General features: G+C 38.1%; 1 protein-coding gene across 4 annotated transcripts in view; it reads right to left on the minus strand.

Moving 5' to 3' along the window:
* Positions 1-23,022, minus strand: part of TP53BP2 (tumor protein p53 binding protein 2) — a 65,530-nt gene that overhangs the window by 11,119 nt on the left and 31,389 nt on the right. For 3 of the 4 annotated variants that reach the window (XM_032289364.1, XM_032289367.1, XM_032289365.1), the window contains 12 exons: positions 22,912-22,994; positions 16,433-16,534; positions 13,673-13,847; positions 12,762-12,943; positions 12,224-12,388; positions 11,610-11,838; positions 10,101-10,211; positions 9,131-9,279; positions 7,754-8,216; positions 5,725-6,500; positions 3,877-4,014; positions 3,026-3,159 (listed from right to left, as the gene is read on the minus strand). In XM_032289364.1, coding sequence (XP_032145255.1) covers positions 3,026-3,159; positions 3,877-4,014; positions 5,725-6,500; positions 7,754-8,216; positions 9,131-9,279; positions 10,101-10,211; positions 11,610-11,838; positions 12,224-12,388; positions 12,762-12,943; positions 13,673-13,847; positions 16,433-16,534; positions 22,912-22,994 — 2,707 coding nt within the window. The remainder of the gene's footprint in view (positions 1-3,025; positions 3,160-3,876; positions 4,015-5,724; positions 6,501-7,753; positions 8,217-9,130; positions 9,280-10,100; positions 10,212-11,609; positions 11,839-12,223; positions 12,389-12,761; positions 12,944-13,672; positions 13,848-16,432; positions 16,535-22,911; positions 22,995-23,022) is intronic. The other variant, XM_032289366.1, reaches the window with a different exon arrangement.

Below are 23,022 nucleotides of genomic sequence, written 5' to 3' on the forward strand. Positions count from 1 at the left end.
TCTTGCTCTGTTGCCCAGGCTGGAGTGCAATGGCACGGTCTTGGCTCACTGCAATCTCCATCTCCCAGGCTCAAGCAATTCTCCTACCTCAGCCTCCCGAGTAGCTGGGATTACAGGTGCACACCATCATGCCCAGCTAATTTTTGTATTTTTAGTAGAGGCAAGGTTTCAGCATGTTGGCCACATTGGTCTCTAACTCCTGACCTCAGGTGATCCACCTGCCTCGGCCTCCCAAAGTGCTGGGACTACAGGCGTGAACCACCACACCCAGCCAAATACACACATTTCAATCTACTATAGGTAACTGGTCAGAAGGAATTTATTAATACCATTAAAGAGAACCTTCTCCAGCATCTCAAATGTTTTATAATAGATTGTCAATGACCCCAGACTAATAGTAAAGATATAAGAGCCAATACTACTGCCAAAACTCAGAAGTTGAGTTTGAAAATGTTAATCAGGCACTGAATTACATAAGATTTAATTTCTTTACTCTTTCCTCTCCTCTTTATTTTAGTCTCCTTGGGTATACAGCCTTGAAAAGAAAAAAAATTTAGGCCAGGTGCAATGCCTCCCAGCACTTTGGGAGCCCAAGGCAGGCAGATCACCTGAGGTCAGGAGTTTGAGACCAGCCTGCCCAACATGGTGAAACTCCTGACTCTAATAAAAATATAAAAATTACCCGGGTGCGGTAGTGCACACCTATAATCCCAGCTACTCAGGAGGCTGAGGCATGAGAGTCGCCTGAAGAGGAGTCGGAGGTTGCAGTGAGCCAAGATCACACCAGTGCACACCAGGGAGACACAGCAAGACTCTATCTCAAAACAAAACAAAAACATTGTTTTTTGGCCATGCACAGTAACTCACCTGTAATCCTAGCACTCTGAGAGGCCAAGGAAGGCAGATCACTTGATTTCAAGAGTTTCAGACCAGCCTGGGCAACACAGCAAAACCCCATCTCTACTAAAAATACAAAAAAATAGCCAGGTGTGGTGGCACACACCTGTAGTCCCAGCTACTTGGGAGGCTGAGGTGGGAGGACTGCTTCAGCCCAGGGGGCAGAAGTTGCAGCGAGCTGAGATTGTGCCACTGCACTCCAATCTGAGCAACAGAGCAAGACCCTGTCTCAAAAAAAAAATTTTTTTTATTTCCCCATTCCAGATCACTTTTTTTTTTTCGAGGGTCTTGCTCTGTCGCCCAGGCTGGACTGCAGCAATGAAATATTGGCTCACTGCCCTCTTGACCTCCAGGCTCCAGTGATCCTCTCACCTCAGACTCCCTCATAGCTGGGACTACAGGCACACACCAGCAGTGACAGAATCTTGGCTCACTGCAGTCTTGGTCTCCAGGCTCCAGTGATCCTCCCATCTCAGCCTCCCGAGTAGCTGGGACTACAGGCACACACCAGCACACCTAGCTAATTTTAAAAATTATTTTATAGAGACAGGGTCTCTCTATGTTGCCCAGATTGATCTCAAACTCCTGGACTCAAGTGATCTGCTTCAGCATCCCAAAGTGCTAGGATTACAGGTATTAACCACCATGCCTGGCCAGAACACTATTATTAATAGTCTGGCAAATATTACTACAGATTTTTTTCACTGCATGGTTTTTAATATTGAAAAATTATATACAACATAAATTCCCAACATTAGGAAAACAAGGGCATTATGACACAGTGAGAATTTGTTTTGTTTATGCTATAATGTTAAACTAAAAATATAGGCTTAAGGCATTATATATTAGGAGCTTAATCACATTTGTGAAAAGCATATGAAAAACAGCTTGGGCCAAGTATGGTGGTTCATATCTATAAACCCAGCACTTTGAAAGGCTGAGGCAGGAGGATCACTTGAGTCCAGGAATTCAAGACCAGCCTGGGCAACACAGTGAGACCCTCTCTCTACAAAAATAAAAATAAACAAAAAGGTTTTTTAAAGAGCTTGAAGAAAATATATTAAAATACTAATGGTGTTTACCTCCACATTACAGGGATACAGATGGCTTGTTTTTCTCTTATTTTTATTTTGCATGTTTTCCACAGTGGACACACATTACTTTTATAAATATAAATGTTTAAAAAACGCAACCAAAATGCTTCTCCAAACATTAAAACAAAACAAAATTGGAAAACAATCTCAATGTCTAATAAAAGAGAGACTGTCACAATAAATGAGTACACAGTCATGTGGTAGAATAAATATGAGGCTAATTTAAATGTTTGTATGTGTACGCAATCTATATAGGCATATATGAGAATTTTATATCGTAATATTTTCCATGTTGTAAGAAAAACAAGTTGTGAAATTAAAATACTGGAGTAAATACAGTGTGATTACAACTTTTTAAAATCCTATATGGAAAAAAGTCAATTGTTTGTATTCTTCCACAAAAGTAACACATTATAATTTAAAACTTTTTTTTTTAATAAAATACAAAATTTGCTATCTATTCTGTTAGTTTTTGGGGGTGACAGGACCTTATTAGGACCTTTATTATTATTAATGTTGACTAACACTTCCACTATCCTGCAAACAATACTCGTTACTTGTAGTACTGCCTGTGTTTTACGTACATGCTAGTTCCATGAAAAATAGATTACATGGTCAAATATATGTGGGATATGTTGCAAGTTATAATCCCCTCTTGGAGACATAGAATGGACATATACTGAAGACTGTGAAGCATTTCAGTTAATGGGGACACCTTGCTTAAATCAGCACTTCCCAACTTTGCTTAAGCATGCTAATTAACTGCATATTACTTTGTGACACTTATTTTTTATCATTAACTACTCCACCTACTTCCAGAATGGGAATGAGATAACTCTTACATGAACACATGTTAATTAGCACAGATCTGAGTTGAAGCTATCAAAAATAGATAGCACATTTCTCCAGCTAGATTACAAGCAGCTTAAGGACATACACTGACATAGTTCTTTGTCTTCCAACAGCACTATGACACTGCTTATAAACTGATTACCAAAACTAAAGTTTGACTGGAGTTTAAAAGAAAATCTTACCATCCATCACTATCAGCAGCATTTACATTTACACCAAACTGTACCAGGAACTTAACGATTTCTGTGTGACCTGCACACACAGCATTGTGAAGAGCCGTGATGCCTTCATCATTGGGCAGGCTTGGGTCATCAACCTATATCAATAAGAAGAGTGAGTATCACTCTACTTTCTTGTCACCTGAATTGTCACTACTAACTGGCTACTTTAGGGTCAAAAGGACAGAAATAGACTGTTGTGACACTTAAAAATCATAATTAAAACCTATAGGGGCCAAAAAAACTATACCAAGAACAAGTCTAGAAATAAGACAGACAGAATAACCACATTAAGTAGGCAGTCACTATAAAAAGGTTTTCTTTAAAAAAAGAAGTACCAGAAACTATATCCTTTTAGTCATTTCTGTTTATTTACCCTTCCAACTTCTCACCACAAATTAGTTTCTAAGTAGAAGTTGCATTTGCTATGGAAAGCAAAAAAAGAGTCAACTAAAAATATTTTAAATAGTAGGCTTCTGAAAAGTAGAGACCACATTTCTAACCTAATACAGTATAGTAAAAATCCATACATGAACAATTTCTAAAGGGGAGTAATGATCTCTCTTAAGAAAGAAAAGTACTCTAGAGGACTCCATGTGAAAACTGAACTGCCAAATGATGACAATTCTATAGCCACACCTTTAAAATAGCATAGCCTATCCTAAGGCGTGCCTAAGCATTCCTGAACACAATCCCACAATTCCAAAAAGAAAAAAGAATTTAAAAATACAATTTCTCTATAGTAGCTTTCTTGTTAGAGCTTTAAAACAATAATACAAGGTCATATTTAAGAAATTTACCAATTATAATCATACCTCATAAATAATTCTCTGTACAAGGTCAAATTCTCCCTCCAAAGAGGAATCTAGCAGTAAAGCAAGGGGGTTGAATTTCACCCTCATTCCATGAGCAATACGCTCTGAGCCGGTTTTACGCAAGTTTGTCCTTTTACCCTGCAAAGAAAATGGGTGGAAAATTTAGGGTCCTGGAAAATCTCATCCTCTAAGGATGAGAACAGCAGCAGCAAATGGGAAGAAACTTCTTCTCAGGATCTAATATCCTACAAAATAGGTGTCTTAAACACACCCAACAAAGTGGAGACATTTCCTGTTATGAGGTATGACATATGTACTCCACATATTCCTTCATTTTATCTCAGATTTGGAAAACTGCCAAGTTTTAAAAAGCATTAAGTGACAATCAATATATTTCACAATGTTCAATGGCTAAAATGCTGTTCTTTGAATGTTATCTGACTGTGGTAAATACAACTCATAAGCAATACAGTGTAATGACACTTGCCAATCCTACTGTTAAAGAATGTATGACAGTTGTTTCTATCTCACCTAAAACAAGAAGGAAAAAGTAAGCCACTTTTCTAGGAAGAGAAGAGCAGAATCCTAAAAAGAAAGTAAGATACTTTTACCAATTCTAGTTTTCCATTTTTCTCCTTGAATATGTGGATTATTTTGACACAGCAACAAAAAGGCCAGAAAATAACAAGTGGCTGTAATGTGGACTGGGTTTGGCCAATGTGGCATAAAACTTCCTTCTTTTTTTTTATGTTTAAAACTCAAAGAGAAGCAAGCCTTAGAACTTAGGAGGCAGAGAGTTGTTTAAAAACCGTTAACCTCTATTTAAATTTTTTTTTCTAGTTTCAAATGTTTAGTACATTAAACTTTTAAGCAAACATTTACTGTAAATTGTTAAAAATAATTCTGGACAATCATTATCTTTGAATACTATCATATCTAAAAGATGTAAGGGATCAAACATGCAAGGTACACTTAAAAATTTTTTTTAATGCTATTTTCCTTTTGACCACGTTTTAAGTTCATAGTTCAGCAACCTACTTCTTTCCGTGCTTACTGAAGTAAAGTGACTTCAAATTAAACTATGAAGAAGCAGACTTCATTTAGACATTCTGGGATTTTTATTTTCTCTCACCAAAGTGAGAAAATGGAAGCTTAAATTTCAAACGAAAGCTTACTATGTGGAAGGAGTATGGAAGATGCACTCAAGCCAAAACATACAAAGTTTTGGAATAACTTTGCATGTTAAAGTACAAGGAAATCTTAGGGATCCCAGGTTAGCCTGAGATTTTCAGACTTCACTGAAGGGAAGGAAAAGGCTTATGAGGGGAACCCCAGCCCAGTTACCCCTCCCTACCCTCATTTCATCCAAAACCCTTCCAATTTTACCACTGTTTTAAGTTTGAGGTTTCACCTAACATTTCATTTTTTTAAATTTCACTGCTAGAAAATTTGGAAAAAGACTGACATCACCAATGAGAGAAGTTATACCATCTGCCTGATTTCACACAGCTAAGCTAGTAATCAAAAGTTTCAGACCCAGGTCTTTTGAGTCCCAGTCGAATGTTGCTTCCCTAATTATGTGACATCAGCTAGAGAAGAAACAGCAAATGCAGTGTTTATAGGGATAAGAACAAAACTCTGTTTCTTTCACAAATAAATGGGTTATCTCTAAAAAAGAAAAATGTTCTTTATGCTGAATAAATTACATTTTGATAACATTTATAAGATCCACTCTGTACCATGGGAATTGTAAAATAAAAACGCAAACTGGAGAAGAATGTGGCCACCAAGAAGACTATAACAAAGTAAAAGACTCCAGAAAAGGCCATGAGACTGCACATTACTTACAGGAGGCAGAGAGACCTGCCCAGTGATTTCAGGCGGGCGCATGCTCACTGAGTCTTCTCCCGGCCCTTCAGGCTCCGGGGATGGGTATGGTGGGGGTGGGTATGGAGGGTACTCCTCCAGGTACACATCAAGCAGATGGGGAGCCTCTGGATTTGGTTCTTCCGGGTTATTCTGGAGATTTGGGCTGTTGTCTGGAACTCCCTCGGGCACACAATCAAGGCCCTGAGAAGGAGCTGGCATGTCACTGTTCTCTGTACTGGCACTCCCCACATCCTCTGGGGACAATGGTTCAGGAACCAGAGAGACCACCTCCTTCTCGGGCTCCACATGTAAATATGGATTCTGGATTTCTACTGGGCTTTCTGAGCTGGCAGCCACAGAAGCTGACTTGGATGGGTATGATGGGACAGAGATGGTCTCCATGGCCGCTATGGTGGTCCTCTGATACAAAAGCTTCTGAATGTTTGGCCCGTTAGGACCCTCTGGCTCTGTAATAGAGCTGCGTTTCTTTAGTGGCCTTGGTGCATTAGACAGTTTCTTTCGTAGGGCTTCTAAATCTGCATCACTCTGGTTTCGGTAGGGATTAGATAAGAAGGGCAGTAATTTGGTTGGGCTGAGTGGGCGAGGAATTCTTTCATTTTCATGGTTCTCCTGAACTGAAGTAACAGGCTCTGTTTCAGGTTCTGGACTGCCAGGCTTGCCCTGGCTATTGGAATAAATGTTCTCTGGGTGCTGCTGTTGATTCTGGGCAGCAGCAATTACAGGCTTACCATATACTAATTGGAAAAGAAAAAAAACCCTGATTAGCATTAATTAAACAAAACTGGCAAGAAACAGAAATAGCTAACAATAACTAAAGCCTCTTTTAATTTCATCGTTGTTACTACACAATGCCCTTCAAATATAATTAATTTTTAAAAATAACAAACGACAAAGAAAGGAATCCATCTTTGCATAATAAACTTATTACAGAATCAAAACCCCCACTGATTGTAACATGCACCATTATCTCATGAAACAATAAGAAAATGTTGCCAATTTTAAGAAATCACTGGCTGTAGCATCCAAATTTAAAATAACAAAATGTGAAAACCATTTAGAACCAATGAAAACAGATAATCCTCTCGTGTCCAGATTAAAACTAAACATGTATTATCCCATCTTTCACTTTTCAAAAGTGAATCAATGTGAGAAATCCTATTTGGCTTATAAAATTATTAAGAACCACTTATAGTTACCAAAGCTATTCCCTGTTAGCATTCTGATTATATTAAAATTATCTAATTCCCAAATTATTCCATTTTCACCAAGGCCCACGAAAAGAAAACATTCTTTGCTGTCAAATTTCAATTATGACATCTTAGGTCACAATTATATGGTTATTTCATTACTACAAAGCTATTTCCATTTAATTAAAACATGGCCAATTTTATTCCAGTCCTATAAAGTAATAATTTACAAAGAACCCAACAAATTTCCAAACTGTGTATGTTTAATACAAATTAACCTTAATTATATTTTTACATATAGTTAGTGGCTATGTCCTCATTACAATGACTTAAAATACAGTAGAGAATATTTCTAATAATATATATAGACACATACACATATATAAAGGGAGGTGCGTGCGTGTGTGTGTGTGCGTGCGTGTGCACGCACGCGCACACGCACATGCACAGGGGCAGTGGTCCAGTCCTCTATGTGACAAGAACATCTGATCAACCTACTGTGAAGACACATACCTTCCTTCTGCACTGTAATGACCCATGTACATTTGTTTTCCACTCACCAATAAGCCCCTCCAGACTTGAGACCACACTTCATTGATCTGTTAACTTTACTGCCTACTACTACAGGAACAGACATTTTGCAAGCACTCTTTTAAACACCCAGTAAAGAACAGAAGTCACAGTTAAACAAAACCCTTAGCCTCAGTCAGAACAGGGATTCATCATTTTGATGTCTGCTGAGAGATGGTAGCTCTGATACAGAACTTAAGCACATCACCTAGGAACATGAAGAACCTTACCACTTGAAAAGTGTGGCCCTCTGGTATGAGTCTTGGTCAATGCACTCTGCACAGCCTGCTGGAAGTTTTTTCCTGGAGCCTGCTGCTGCGTGTACATGGAATATATTGAACTTGCTGCCACGGTCTGGGGTTTTCTGAAGGGTGGAAGTAAGGTGTCTTTGGAAGGCTGGGGAGTAAAGGGCCGGACAGCAGCAGCTGGTGGACTTTCTTGCTTAGAACCTGGAGAAAGGGTCTGGTCTTGACCAACTGAAGGTATGCTGGGAGAGAGCAGCACTCTTGGCTGCTGCCCTGCTGGTTTTGGTTTAGTTCCCATGGACGGAACAACTGTTGACAATTGCTGAGAATTTCCATCTGGTTTAATGTCTGAAGGTGGCTGATTAGTTTGTCCAAAATAAGGTAAATTAATCTGTTTTGGTTTTGTAGGAACAGGAGGTGGTACTTTAGCCACATTTTTATTTGCAGCCTATAACACACATTAAAAGAAGTCAGTCAAAATACTACATAACTAGGTACACAGGATGTTCTAGATAACCTAATTTCACAAATGTTAAGTATTCACTATAAAAATATTAGCTCTATTTTTTTAAATGTTAGTTTTTGTTTTGTTTCATATGTTTATCTTATTTTTGTACAGACAGGGTCTCATTTTGTTGCCCAGGCTGGTATTGAACTCCTAGTTTCAAGTGATCCTCCCGCCTCAGTTTCCCAGGGTGCTAGGATTACAGGTGTGAGACACCACACCTGGCTATTCACTAGTTTTAAATCTCTGTATTTACTCACATTGACTAACAGACTTCAATAATGTAATAAAATATCTCCCCTTTATGATTTCCTCCTTGTTTCTACTTCCTATCTGGGCAATTTTAATACATTTAAGTGCCCACTTGAAAACTTTTATTGTCATCTTTCATATTCACAGATGGCATCAATAATGGGAAACCATTATTGTTCACTCAAATTTCATGCAATTTAGACAACTGCCATAACACACACCTAATTTGGAACACTCACACATAACCTGGTTATCAAAGGTTAAGACTGTAACAGTTAAAGATAATTCACCAAACAATCATTTTGTAATTTTGAAGAAATAAGATACTTGAACAGTAGAAATACAATGTTCTTCAATGCACTTATACTTTTTAAAGAATCACACAAAATATGACCCAGCAGCAAGTATGTCAGCCGCTGCCTCTGGTCTGAGAGCACAAACAGACTCACACAAAAGAAATTAAAGTAACAGAATGCTAATATATTTTCTAATCTCCTAGGTACATCCTGTTTCTTCTGTTCTCCCTCATATAATACTTTATCCCTTCTAAAAACTGCATTATACAATCACTATTAAAATTTCAAAACCAGGATATTCATAGGTACCTGAGCATCCCGTAAGATATCTTCACTGCTCTGGTTCTTCCTCAGAGTACCGAAGGAGGGTGGGGCAGCGGACTGGTCTACTGCATCAAACATTGAGAACGGACGCACTTTCTTCTCTTTCTCCCTCAGGGGAATCTCTCCATCATCAACTAAAGACAAAAAAATCACAATGACATTCAAACTGTTTGGAATAAAATATCTTATTCACTCGTAAGTTTCTCTCTCCTAAATCTCTCCGAAAATCTGTGTCCACAAAGCGTGTTCCTATTTTTTAATTAAATTAATAAAAGGATAACTCAAGTGCTATAATAATAGAACCTGAGTTCTCCAGCTAAATTAAGGTGTTCTGGAAATAAATACCATTATATATTGTCCCTAGTGTTAATACACTAGAAAATGAATTATCAGCCGGGTGCAGTGGCTCACGCCTGTAATCCAAACACTTTGGAAAGTAGAAGCGGGTAGATCACTTGAGCCCAGGAGTCCAGTCTGGGCAACATGGCAAAACCACATCTCTACAAAAATTACAGAAATTAGTCAGGCATGGCGGCACGCACCTGTATCCCCAGCTACTAGGGAGGCTAAGGTGGGAAGATCACTTGAGTCCAGGAGGTGGAGGCTGTACCAGTGAGCCATGAGCACACACCACTGCACTCCAGCCTGGGTGACACAGTGAGATCCAGGAAGGAAGGATGGGAGAAAGGAAGGATGGAAGGATGGAAGGAAGGGAGGATGGGAGGAAGGGAGGATGGGAGAAAGGAAGGATGGGAGAAGGGGGGGGGGGGGGGGGGGAGGAAGGGAGGAAGGAAGGAGAAAGGAAGGAGAAAGGAAGGAGAAAAAAAGGAAGAAAGGATAGATGGACATACAGAAGGTAGGAAAAAGGAAAGAAAATGTACTATCTAAAAAGAATACACAGCACCTTTTAGACGACCAAAATTTAATATTCAGGAGTAGCACAAATAAATCTCACCTTGATCCAGAGCATTCCCAGAGCTTTGAGGTGCAGAAGCAGAGCCTTGGCTCAGGAAAAGATCTGCATTTGAAGGACTCCAATCAGAGCCAACTGGATGGATTTTAGAGCCTAAAATACAGAAAAGCAAATAATTCAGCATTCTAAAGAGATTTTTAATGGTTCTTTTTGCTAAGACTTTTAATCTCTAAAAACAGCTTTAAATTCGAGACTCACAACACCCCAATAAATTTACTTAGAAAATACTATATTCGATTTTATATTTCTAATTTTAGATTCTTCCACTTTACTCAAGCAATTTAGAATTAGTCACAGCAAATAGAAAGTCTGCTTGAACCAGCAAAAACACATTATTCTTCACTGTGCTAGAAAACATCACCCTCACACCCAGAAAGTGATTTCCAATTCAGGAGACCTAAGGGTCTAAGGCGTATTTTATACACAGTATTTTAACGTTTCCAATTCAGAAGACCTAAGGGTCTAAGATGTATTTTATAAATGATATTTTAAGTGATACATGCACAACAAAAAAGTAAGTATGTGGACTCTTAATCCAGGACTTCAACTGTGGTCTCACAAATCAGTATAGTCAGATTTTTTCTGCACTAATACTTAAATTTCAAAAGCCACTGCTTTCATTTTTCCTTACAGAAACAAAGCAAATATAACTCTTTCACAGTAAAATCCAGACTACATGATACTACTGCTTCACAGTAGTAATTATGGTAAAATAACAAAAATAATTTGAAAATCAGCTATTTTTTCCATATGATTATGATTAGAGAACAGAGACAATACTGGCTATGACTTCTTCCATCCAGGGGTCTGAATACGGTCATCAAAGGATGCTTTATCCCAGTTTTCCTACAATTCTCCCACACTTTCTCCTCCCATTACCCAACTCTGGCTTGCCCCTCTCCATGTATCCGACAACTACACAGAATGCAAAGATCATTTTGTATTCTAACACAAGGAGCCTCTGCTATTTTCACTTTTAATCTCCCAATATGGTTAAAGTTATTCTAAAAATTAACAGCAGACAAATTCTCACATGTAAGCAGATATGAATATTTAATACCACTCATCAACATAATAGGTTCAGAACCTCACCGTCTGTAAAAATGACACCATTAAAACTTACATATGTTTTTATACAAAAAGAAAAGTTCTCTAGTTATTAATAACAGATCAAAATTTCCTTAGTAGCAAGAATGAACTTTTTAAAACACTTTTCAGGTTTACAAAGATACTGTATTTTATTTCATTTCCTGAATAGAGCTGTATTATTTAGGGTTAAAAAAAAATTATCCTTGTATAACTATGATATCCATTTTAAGTTTTTTTTAACTTATCATTACACTACCAAAGAATACAAAAGCATATTTAGAATTCAAACATGAACAATGAATTTTAACAAAGAGATTTTTTTAAAACTCAAACTTGGAAGAAAGAATAGTGGGGACAGGAAAGAACCAGGCTGTGCAGGACTTGGAAATGACCCATTTTTACCTTTAGTTTGTGAAGCAGCCCCAGATCTCATGTTGGGCAGTGTCTGTATTTTCATCGGTCCCTCTGAAGCCTGCATGACCAAGGAACCATCCGGCAGGGCTGGCTTCACCAGCAATTCAGGCCTTGAGGGCATCCGAGGCATAGTAGACGACTGGATATAGGGGCCTACTGCAGCCACACGGCTTGGGGCTGACACGACTTGCTGGGGCAGACTTCCATCAGACGAAACCTTAGGAAAAAGCACAGGTCCTCCAGCGTTAAACATCGTCTTAGATGATCAGACTTATAAAAAGACATGACATTTTCTTATTTTTTAAAATGAGCACTTTGAGAATCTAGCCAGAGTCTACAAAAAAACACCCCAAAATAAACACTCCCCAATGAACTCTCACCCACACTTTATTAAAAGTATTAGAAAGACAAACAGAGCTACACAGGTAGTAACATTAAGAAGTAAAAAAAGCAGCGGATTATCTTTTGAGGATCCATAAACAGCGTCTGTGTTCTGAGGGCACACTGAGTAATGATTCTGAAGAAGGCGCCTATGAATAGCCTCACTGGGCTGGTCATCTTTTTGCCTCCTCCCCCAAACCATTACAAAACGGCCCACTTACTGGTAGATTTTCTTTTTGCTGTAGAGCTGCCTTCTTCTTCCACAGCCGGTCCCTTAACTCATTAACACGCTTATCCATGACTGCCACTTCTGAATTACGCTTATTCAAACACTCCCTCTGTTGTTGTAGCTTGGCATTCTGCTCTTGATTCAGTTTGTTTCTTAGCTGAATAAAAGAGAGGGGAAAAAAGGTAGCCAAGGAGTAGGAAGAAAATGTCTCAAACAGTTAATCACATGGTTAACTATTATATAATTTCTAAAAATATGAGGTCCCTCCACCCCTCCACACTTCTCATGTCATGGTTTAAAATTAAGTGACACCTGTGCAAGACCACCAGCTGTGGTTATGAGGAATGTCTCAAATCTCCTGTCTGGGGTACTAGAGTTTACTCTGGATTCTCTGGAGTTTAGGTTCTCCCCACAACCTGCTCCCTCTTTAATGAAAGGCAACTGAAATCTAGCACCTCTTGCCACTTAGATGAGCAACTCTGTTTCTGGAAAGAAGCCTGCACAGCATTTAGCAAACAGCTTCGGTCTACCTGCAGCTCCTTATAGAGGCGATCAAGCTCAGCCACCGCAGACTGACTGTCATGGTGGCCGTCGATCCTGCCGTTCTTGAGCATCTCTAGCTGCCTGGTTAGTTCTTCTACTTTTGACACAGCCAGGACGAGCTCCCTCTGTTTTTGCTGGAACAAACTATTCATCTGTTCAATTTCCTCCACTAGATGAGAAAGAGAACAACAACAGCAGTTGAAAAGAAAAATAAGAATGGACTACTTCCCAGGCAACCAGCTTTACAATAAGCTTTCTAATAAAAAGTAGAAAAATTTTTCAGAATGTCCTAGAAGCAACCTACTTCTTTTAGAAGCAACTGGAATCAACAGAGACACCTCTAAATCTCTGTGCTTCAATCTCAATGTATCTTTATTGGAATCTGCATTAAAATTATTAAATTCCCAATTTTATAAACAATAAAAATTTCTTTAGAACTTTCGATTTTATAAGATTATATGGATCTATTAAATTACTAACACTCTGATTAAAATTGTATTGTAATAGTTGGAGCTATTACATGAATAAAAATCGTTGTCTTCATCAAATTCTCAGTCAAAATATTTAGAGGGGGAAAAAATTCTACATTTCCAAAAGTATCTTAGAAATCTTGTATAAAACATTCAACAGTTGAATTCAATTCAGAGGAACATGCAGCATCCAAACTGTAGTGAATTACATTTTTTCAAAAGATTCCCTTTAAAGTTATCTACAGATCAGCCATGGTGGTTTGCACCTGTAACCCCAGCTACTCAGGATGCAGAGGTAGGAGGATCACTTGAGGCTAGGGTTCAAGACTAGTCTGGGAAACATAGTAAGACCCTGTCTCAAAAAAAAAAAAAAAAAAAAAAAAGACAAATAAATGTAGAAAGAAGTAAATCTACAAGGAACAACTCACCAAGTTTCCCATTGCTTAGTCTCTTCTGTTCCACGTGGCCTTTAAGTGCTCTCACTTTTTTTAGCTTAGCTTCCTGATTCTCAGCTATTTCTTTTAGCCTTTTAAGCTTCTCCTGTTCAGCAGCTTGTTGCTGTTGTCGCTGATCTTGTTGTTTCAAAAACTTTAAGCGCTGTTCCTAAAGATAAAAGCAATCATTAGGTATGTCATTTTAGGTAGGTATACCACTAAGCTCAAAAATAAACTATCCACAACACTTAGATGTTGAGACTGAGGTGCTCTGTAACCCTGGTCTGGTCTCACCTTCTTCCTAAACACTGCCATTATAATCACATTGGAAGTCTGTTCAAAACAGATATTCCTGAGCCCACCTTAGAATCTTCTGCGGATAAGATCCAGGAATCAGTTTTTTGTTTGTTTGGTTGTTGTTGTTGTTGTTGTTGTTGTTGTTGTTGTCCCAGGAATCAGTTTTTTGTTTGTTTGGTGGTGGTGGTGGTTGTTGTTGTTGTTGTTGTTTGAAACGGAGTCTTGCTCTGTCTCCCAGGCTGGAGTGCAGTGGCACAATCCTGGCTCAGGGCTATCTCCACCTCCCAGGTCAAGCAATTCTCCTGCCTCAGCCTCTTGAGTAGCTGGGATTACAGGCACCCACCACCATGTCTGGCTGATTTTTGGGTTTTTAGTAGAGACAGGGTTTCATCATTTTAACTAGGCTGGTCTTGAACTTCTGACCTCGTGAGTCAGCTGCCTCAGTCTCCCAAAGGGCTGGGATTACAGGCGTGAGCCACCATGCCTGGCCAAAAATCAGTATTTTTAATCCAAGTGGTTCTTATGCAGCAAGGATGCAGTGATTCTTGAACTACTTTTCATCAAGTGTTGCAACAATTTTAAAAAGCAGTAGAAATGGGAAGCATTGTAAGAAAAGCATTTAAATGCACAAGATTTGGCGTACATTTAGATTCAAACCCAAGCTCTGCCACTTATTAGGTATGAGGCCTTGAATATACTGCATAACCTCACCAAGTATGCAAGTCTATGTTTCTTCATTTATAAAATGGGGATGATCAATAGTAATTACCAATGTTACTATAGCGAAGATTAAACAAAATGTGAAATGTAAATCTCTTTGAATAGTATTTTACATAGTATATACTCAATAAATGGTCACTGAAAAGAGCTGAAGAAATATTTAACACCTTTAGAAAGCTGCAATCATGGAATCTGAAATTATGTTTCTTCCCACTCCCCAAGCAAAATTTCTGCTACTTTCGTTATAGCAGAAATTTTGTTTCTATTACATTAAAATTTGTATCTAAAACTGAGTAACAGAGCCACATAATTTATAATCACAGGTAAACTATTTCTTAGATTAATATGCCTAAAACATATAAGTAGCATGGAAATAATCAAAACAAAAACCCTGGATAAGGCAAGAGGATCACTTGAACCCATGAGTTCAAATCCAGCCTAGGGAACATAGTGAGAACCCATCTAAAAAAAAAAAAAAAAAAAAACCCACAAGGACTTTTTAGTCTTTGAGACTAAAACGGTTAGAGATTTATTCTTCAACAACCAACCTTTTTATTTGACTATATATCCTTACTACTCAATGTAACATGCATCAGCATCACCTGGAAGCTTTTGAGAAATACAGAAGCTCAAACCCCAGCTCATACCTACTGACTCAGAATATGCATTTCCAACACCATCCCTAGGTGATTTGTATGTATCTTAAAGTTTGGGAAGCAGTGATACATATGACTTTGGAAAAGCTGGAGTCTGGTATTATACACAGAAATGAATGCACAGGAACCCTGGGAAGTATGACATGGAAGTCCACAGTGCCTGTTGAGAACTGCCTTAAAGAATTCCTGGCCATTATTTCAAAGCCCTACTGGGTAACTTTGCCCATGACAAACCATCAGTTGTCTACCCCAGCTTCTGTGAACTTATAATCACTAAAGGACTGGTCAGTTGTGGAGCCTGGGTGTTTAGACCACGGGCTGGCAAACTACAGCCTGCAGGCCAAATCCAGCTTGCTATCTTGTTTGTGTAAGTAAAGTTTTATTGGGACACAGCCACACCACCTGTTTACCTATTATCCATGATCGCTTACAACAGCAGAGTTGAGTAGTTGCAATGGAGGCAGCAAGGCTTGCAAAGCCCAAAATATTTCCTATGTAGCCCTTTACAGAGAAAGGTCTGTAGGCTTTTGGTTCAGACTGGAAGTCCATGGCTGGCAGGAGAAGCAGCAGTTCTGACAGTAATGGAGTGGCTTCTTATATTTTCCTTGTTTGAGGCTAGGGCTAGAGTTAGTTTGTGGATAATGAATGTCCCCAAATGAATGCAAGCAGCATGTTATTGGTGCCAAGCTGCAGGAGAGGACAGTAGTAGATTAATCTGATCAAGATTAACCATGCCATGATGGAACTTTAACATTCCTCTTGCTGTGGCCCAGTGTAGTTCTTAGTAGCAAAGATGAAGGGCTCTTTCCGCCTTTTCTGTCTGACTGATACCCAACATAGCATGGTTAATCTTGATCAGAATCAGAAGTCAGGAAGATCTTGAACAATTAGGATGATATAAGGATTTCTACAAAATGCTGTAGTAAGGACTTAAAGAGAGCACCAAATGGCAGGTAGCTTTTGGGCTAATAAATGTCAACTTAGATCTGTGAAGTAATTGGCTTACTGGGGGTAAATGTAAATAGCTTTACACATACATCAACAAGAGTGGCCTGTTAGGTCTTTTAAAAGCAGTTACTACCTTAGTTGCCAGCAATTGTTGCTGGGCTTCAATCTGTTGCTGCTGGCGAGATGCCATTTCCTGAAGTTCAGCAAGAGTCAGATCCATCCTAGGACTATTAACCTACAAGTAAAAACACAAATAAACACAATCCCAACTTACTATAAAACTATCACGAAGATTCCACCCTCAAAGGTCTATTTAAAAGCTCATCTGAACCAACTATGACAAAATTATTTAGCCATTTTTCTCTCGTAATATTAAGCAGATCATTAATTCTTACATTAATACTCACCGCACTGACTTTTTAAGATGTAAACATACTAATACAATCTTTTTTTTTTTTTTTTTTTAAATAGAGATGGCATTTCACCATCTTGGCCAGGCTGGTCTTGAACTCCTGACCTCGTGATCCACCCATCTTGGCCTCCCAAAGTGCTGGGATTACAGGCGTGAGCCATCACGCCCGGCCTAATAATCTTTTAAGTTTAAATAGTTTCAACAGTCTGGGATATAAGTGCAACAATTCAGAATTACCTTGTTCTGTAATTTATATTACAAACAGTAGTGTTTGATCATATTAAAAATGGTATTGAGGCACTGGCAGCAAACCTAGAATTCAGTCATTAGAATATCATTTAAAAATACAACAGCACTAAAAAAATCAAGACACATTGGATTTCATCAGAAACAAAGCAAGGACATTCACTCTCACAACATCTATTCAACGTTGTCCTAGAGGTTCTAGTCAACGCAATAAAACAAGAAAGAGAAATAAACAGCATCCAGACTGGTAAGAGAGAAGTTAAACTGCCTTCATAGACAATATAATCATCTATGAAGAAAATGCTATGGAATCTACAAAAAAAGCTACCAGACAAATAAGTTACATGGCAGGATTGCTGGATAAATACACACACACACACACACACACACACACACACACACACGCAACAGCACGTCAAAAACTTATCCATCACGATCAAGTAGGCTTCATTCCAGGGAAGCTGGGCTGGTTCAACATATACAAATCTATAAATGTAATTCATCACATAAACAGAACCAACGACAAAAACCACGATTATCTCAACAGATGCAGAGAAGGCCTTCAACAAAATTCGACAGCCCTTTATGCTAAAAATTCTTAATAAACTAGGTATCAATGGAACATATTTCAAAATAATAAAAGCTATTTATGACAAACCCACAGCCAATATCATACTCAATGGGCAAAAACTGGAAGCAGTCCCTTTGAAAACTGGCACTAGACAAGGGTGCCCTCTCTCACCATTCCTCTTCAACATAGTACTGGAAGTTCTAGCCAGAGCAATCAGGCAAGAAAAAGAAATAAAGGGTATTCAAATAGGAAAGGAGGAAGTCAAATTGTCTCTATTTGCAGATGACATGATTGTATATTTAGAAAACCCCATCGTCTCAGCCCAAAATCTCCTTAAGATGATAAGCAACTTCAGCAAAGTCTCAGGATACAAAATCAATGTGCAAAAATCACAAGCATTCCCATACACCAATAACAGACAGAGAGCCAAATCATGAGTGAACTACCATTCACAATTGCTACAAAGAAAATAAAATACCTAGGAATACAACTAACAAAGGACATGGAGGACCTCTTCAAGGAGAACTACAAACCACTGCTCAAGGAAATAAGACAGGACACAAACAGATGGAAAAACATTCCATGCTCATGGTTGGGAAGAATCGATATCATGAAAATGGCATACTGTCCAAAGTAATTTATAGATTCAATGCTAACCCCATCAAACTACCATTGTTGACCTTCTTCACAGAACTGGAAAAAACCACCTTAAACTTCATATGGAACCAAAAAAGAGCCTGCATAGCCAAGAAAATCCTAAGCAAAAAGAAAAAAGCTAGAGGCATCATGCTACCTGACTTCAAATTATACTACAAGGCTACAGTAACCAAAACAGCATGGAACTGATACCAAAACAGAGCTATAGAGCAACAGAAAAGAACAGAGGCCTTCGAAGTAATGCCTCACACTATAACCATCTGATCTTTGACAAACCTGACAAAAACAAGCAACGGGGAAAGGATTCCCTGTTTAATAAATGATATTGGGAAAATGGCTAGCCATGTGCAGAAAGCTGAAACTGGACCTCTTCCTTACACCTTATACAAAAATTAACTCCAGAAGGATTAAAGATTTAAACATAAGACCTAACACCATAAAAACCCTAGAAGAAAACCTAAGCAATACCATTCAGGACACAGGCATAGGCAAGGACTTCGTGACTAAACACCAAAAGCAATGGCAACAAAAGCCAAAATAGACAAATGGGATCCAATTAAACTTAAGAGCATCTGCACAGCAAAAGAAACAAGCATTAGAGTGAACCAGCAACCAACAGAATAGGAAAAAATTTTTGCAAGCTACTCATCTGACAAAGGGCTAATATCCAGAATCTACAAAGAACTAAAACAAATATACAAGAAAAAAACAACCCCATCAAAAAGTGGGCAAAATATATGAATAGACACTTTTCAAAAGAAGACATTTATGTGGCCAATAAATATATGAAAAAAATGCTCATCATCACTGGTCATTAGAGAAATGCAAATCAAAACCACATTGAGATACCATCTCATGCTAGTTAGAATGGCGATCAATAAAAAATCTGGAGACAACGGATGCTGGAGAGGATGTGGAGAAACAGGAACACTTTTACACTGTTGGTAGGAACGTAAATTAGTTCAACCATTGTGGAAGACAGTGTGGCAATTCCTCAAGGATTAGAAATAGAAATATCATTTGACGGAGCAATCCCATTACTAAGTATATACCCAAAGGATTATATATCATTCTATTATAAAGACACATGCACACATATGTTCATTGTGGCACTGTTTACAACAGCAAAGACTTACAACCAACCCAAATGTCCATCAAAGATAGACTGGATAAAGCAAATTTGGCACATATACACCATGGAATACCATGCAGCCATAAAAAAGAATGAGTTCATGTCCTTTACAGGGACACGGATCAATCTGGGAACGATCATTCTCAGCAAACTGACACAAGACTAGAAAACCAACCACCACATGTTCTCATTCATAAGTGGGTGCTGAACAGTTAGAACACATGGACACAGGGAGGGGAACATCACACACTAGGGTCTGTTGGGGGATGGGGCACTAGAGGAGGGATAGCAGTGGGGTGGGGTGATTGGAGAGGGATAACATTAGGAGAAATACCTAATGTAGGTGACAGGGGGATAGAGGTAGCAAATCACCATGGCATGTGTATACCTACGTAACAATCCTGCAAGATCTGCACATGTACCCCAGAACTTAAACTAAAAAAAAGTAAGATTGAAAAAGATAAATCAGAAAACAAACAATATGCAAAAATCTATTTCAGTATATTAGAAACAATTAGAAATTTAAAAATTGTAAATACCATTTATAGTATCAAAAATATGGGGCAAAGATATATATACTAAAAGCTCAAAAACTGCCGAAAGAAAATCCAAATAAATGGAGAATTTTATCATGTTCATCAATTGGAGGCTCAATATTGTCAAGACAGCAATTCTTCACAAACTGATCTATAGATTCAACAAAATCTCAACTAAAATCCCAACAGACATTTTTGTAAAAATTGATGTTGATTCTAAAATTCATATGGAAGTACGATGCATCTAGAACAGCCAAAACAACTCTAAGAAGAATAAAGTTGGAAAACTTACACTACCTGACTTCAAGAATTATAAAGTTCCAATGACCAATGCATGTGGTATTGACATCAAGACAGACCAGTAGATCAATGAAACAGAATAGAGAATACAAAAACAGGCCCACATACATGTGGCAACAATTTTAGACAAAGGTGCAAAAGCAAATGAGTGAAAAAAGAATAATCTTTCCAATAAATATTGCTTATACAATTAGATATTCATATTTAAAAAGATGAACTTCAGGGCCAAGTGCAGTGGCTCACACCTGTAATCCCAGAACTTTGGGAGGCCAAGGCAGGTGGATCACCTGAGGTCAGGAGTTTGAGACCAGCCTGACCAATATGGTGAAACCCCATCTCTACTAAAAACACAAAAATCAGCTGGGCAAGGTGGTGGGTGCCTGTAATCCCAGCTACTCGGGAGGCTAAGGCAGGAGAATCACTTGAACCTGGGAGGCAGACATTACAGTAAGCCAAGATCGCACCATTGTACTCCAGCCTGGGTGACAGAGTGAGACTCTGTCTCAAAAAAAAAAAAAAAAAGATGAACTTTGATTCTCACACCATATGCAAACATTCACTCAAAAGGGGGCATAGATTTAAAGGTAAAACTGAAACTACAAAACTTCTAAAAGAGAACAAAGGAAGAAAAATCTCTGTGACCCTGGGTTAGGCAAAGAGTTCTTAGATACAACACTAAAAGTATGCTCCATTTAAAAAAAAAAAAAATTGGATCCAGACTACATAAAGAACTCTCAAACTCAGTAAGAGAGCAGAAAACTGGGCAAAATATTTAAACAAATAATTTCACCAAAGAAGAAACACAGAGAGCAAATAAGCACATAAAAAGATGTCCAAATCATTAGTCATTAGAGAAAAACAAAATAATTTGTTTTAATTATTATTAAACACACAATGCAATACACTTGACATATACGTTAACGGCTAAAATTAAAAAGACTGACCATACCAAATGTTGGCAAGGACGTGGAAGCAGTGGAACTCTGACAGACATATAAAATAATATGATCACTATGGAAATATCCAGCAGCATTTTAAAAATATATAGAGAGAGATATATCTCTTTTTTAAATAGAGACACAGTCTCACTTTATTGCCCAGGCTAGTCTCAAACTTCTGGCTTCAAGTGATTCTCCTGCCTCAGCCTCCCAAAGAACTGGGATTACAGGCATGAACCACCAGCTTCTTTCTTAAACAGTTAACACATACCTACCATATGATCCAGGTATGCTACTTCTAAGTATTTACTTATAAAGAATAAAAACATAGGTCTATATGAAGACTTGTATCTAAATATTTATCGCAGCTTAACATAAAATAGTCAAAAACTGGAAACAACTCAAATGTCTATCAACAGATGAATGGACAAACAAATTGTGCTATGTTCAGATGACAGACTATATCTCAGCAATAAAAGGAATTAACTATTGATATACATAACAACATGGATGAATCTCAAATTATGCTGAGTAATCAAACAAAAAATGAATCATTCCATAAGATTCCAGAAAATACAACTCATTCATAGTCACAGAAAACAGACCCCCTTTGGCAGCTGAGGCTGTTGCCCCCTCAAAAAAAAGTAGCCCCACTAACAATTCCTTGAGGATGGGGAGGGAGGGAAGGAAGAGGTCACAAAAGGACATAGGAAACTTACTTAGGGGGATAATGGGTCATTTCATTATCTGTCAAACTGTACACTTTAAATTTATACAACTTATTGCAGGTCAGTTATACTTCCATAAGGCTGATTTTTTTTTTTTTTTAAGATGGAGTCTCACTCTGTCGCCCAAGCTGGAGTGCAGTGACACGATCTCAGCTCACTCACCACAGCCCCCGCCTCCCAGGTTCAAGTGATTCTCTGCCTCAGCCTCCTGAGTAGCTGGGATTACAAGCATGCATCACCACACTCGGCCAATTTTTGTATTTTTAGTAGAGATGGGGTTTCTTCATGTTGGCCAGGCTAGTCTCAAACTCCTGGCCTCAAATGACCCTCCCACCACAGCCTTCCAAAGTGCTAGAATTGCAGGTGTGAGCCACTGCACCCAGCCAAGGCTGATTGTTTTGTTGTTTTTTTTAAAAAATTAAACTCTAGTTAGTGAAGGAGGAGACATATTGCATCGATATGCATTAAAACAATCCTGTTAATGGCTAAGATCATTTATCATCTATGTATTATCCTCTCATCATTGTAAGATAACTACTAAATCAAAGAAAAGGCCAGGCGCCAAAAACAAGTAAATCAAAGAAAAGAAAAAGAAGAATCGGAAGAAAGAGACAATAGGAACAAATGGTACTTTAGATCATCTGAATTCTACTGTAAATGTACTAAAGATTGAAAAAAGGTAATTTAGCTAATCCCTAATGGCCCTAACAACAGTGATCTCTGAAAAGAAATGTCTTCAAAGTATACCAAAGATGCATGCTCAAGTTCATATGCAACAGCAAGAGCATAAATATATAATTTTCTATTTTTAAAAAAGTGATGATAGCAACAAATAAAATCACCAAATACTTCCTCAAACTTGCTCAGCATTTATTTTATTCTGAATTTGTGTTACATTAAGCATACAACTTATTCCAATACTCAGCCATATACAGAACACTAAAATTAATAGTTTCTATGAAATAAATTTAAAATAACATTTAAAAAGGGGGCCATCCTTAGCCCACTGAATAACTAATAATGAATAAGACTTAAAGTTAAAAAATATATATCATTGTGGTATATATAGTATGGATAAAAACAACAACTTACACCATTCTCCTTTCTTCGATATTCACCAGGAACTTTCACACCATTTCTTTTTAAACTTGGATCCTGAGATCTTGGTCCACTGACTAAGGACAAAATTCAAAAACTATGCAT

The sequence above is a fragment of the Sapajus apella genome, unplaced genomic scaffold (genome assembly GCF_009761245.1).
Source record: "Sapajus apella isolate SASKATOON/1434 unplaced genomic scaffold, GSC_monkey_1.0 scaffold22, whole genome shotgun sequence".
In the NCBI taxonomy this organism is placed as follows: Eukaryota; Metazoa; Chordata; class Mammalia; order Primates; family Cebidae; genus Sapajus; species Sapajus apella.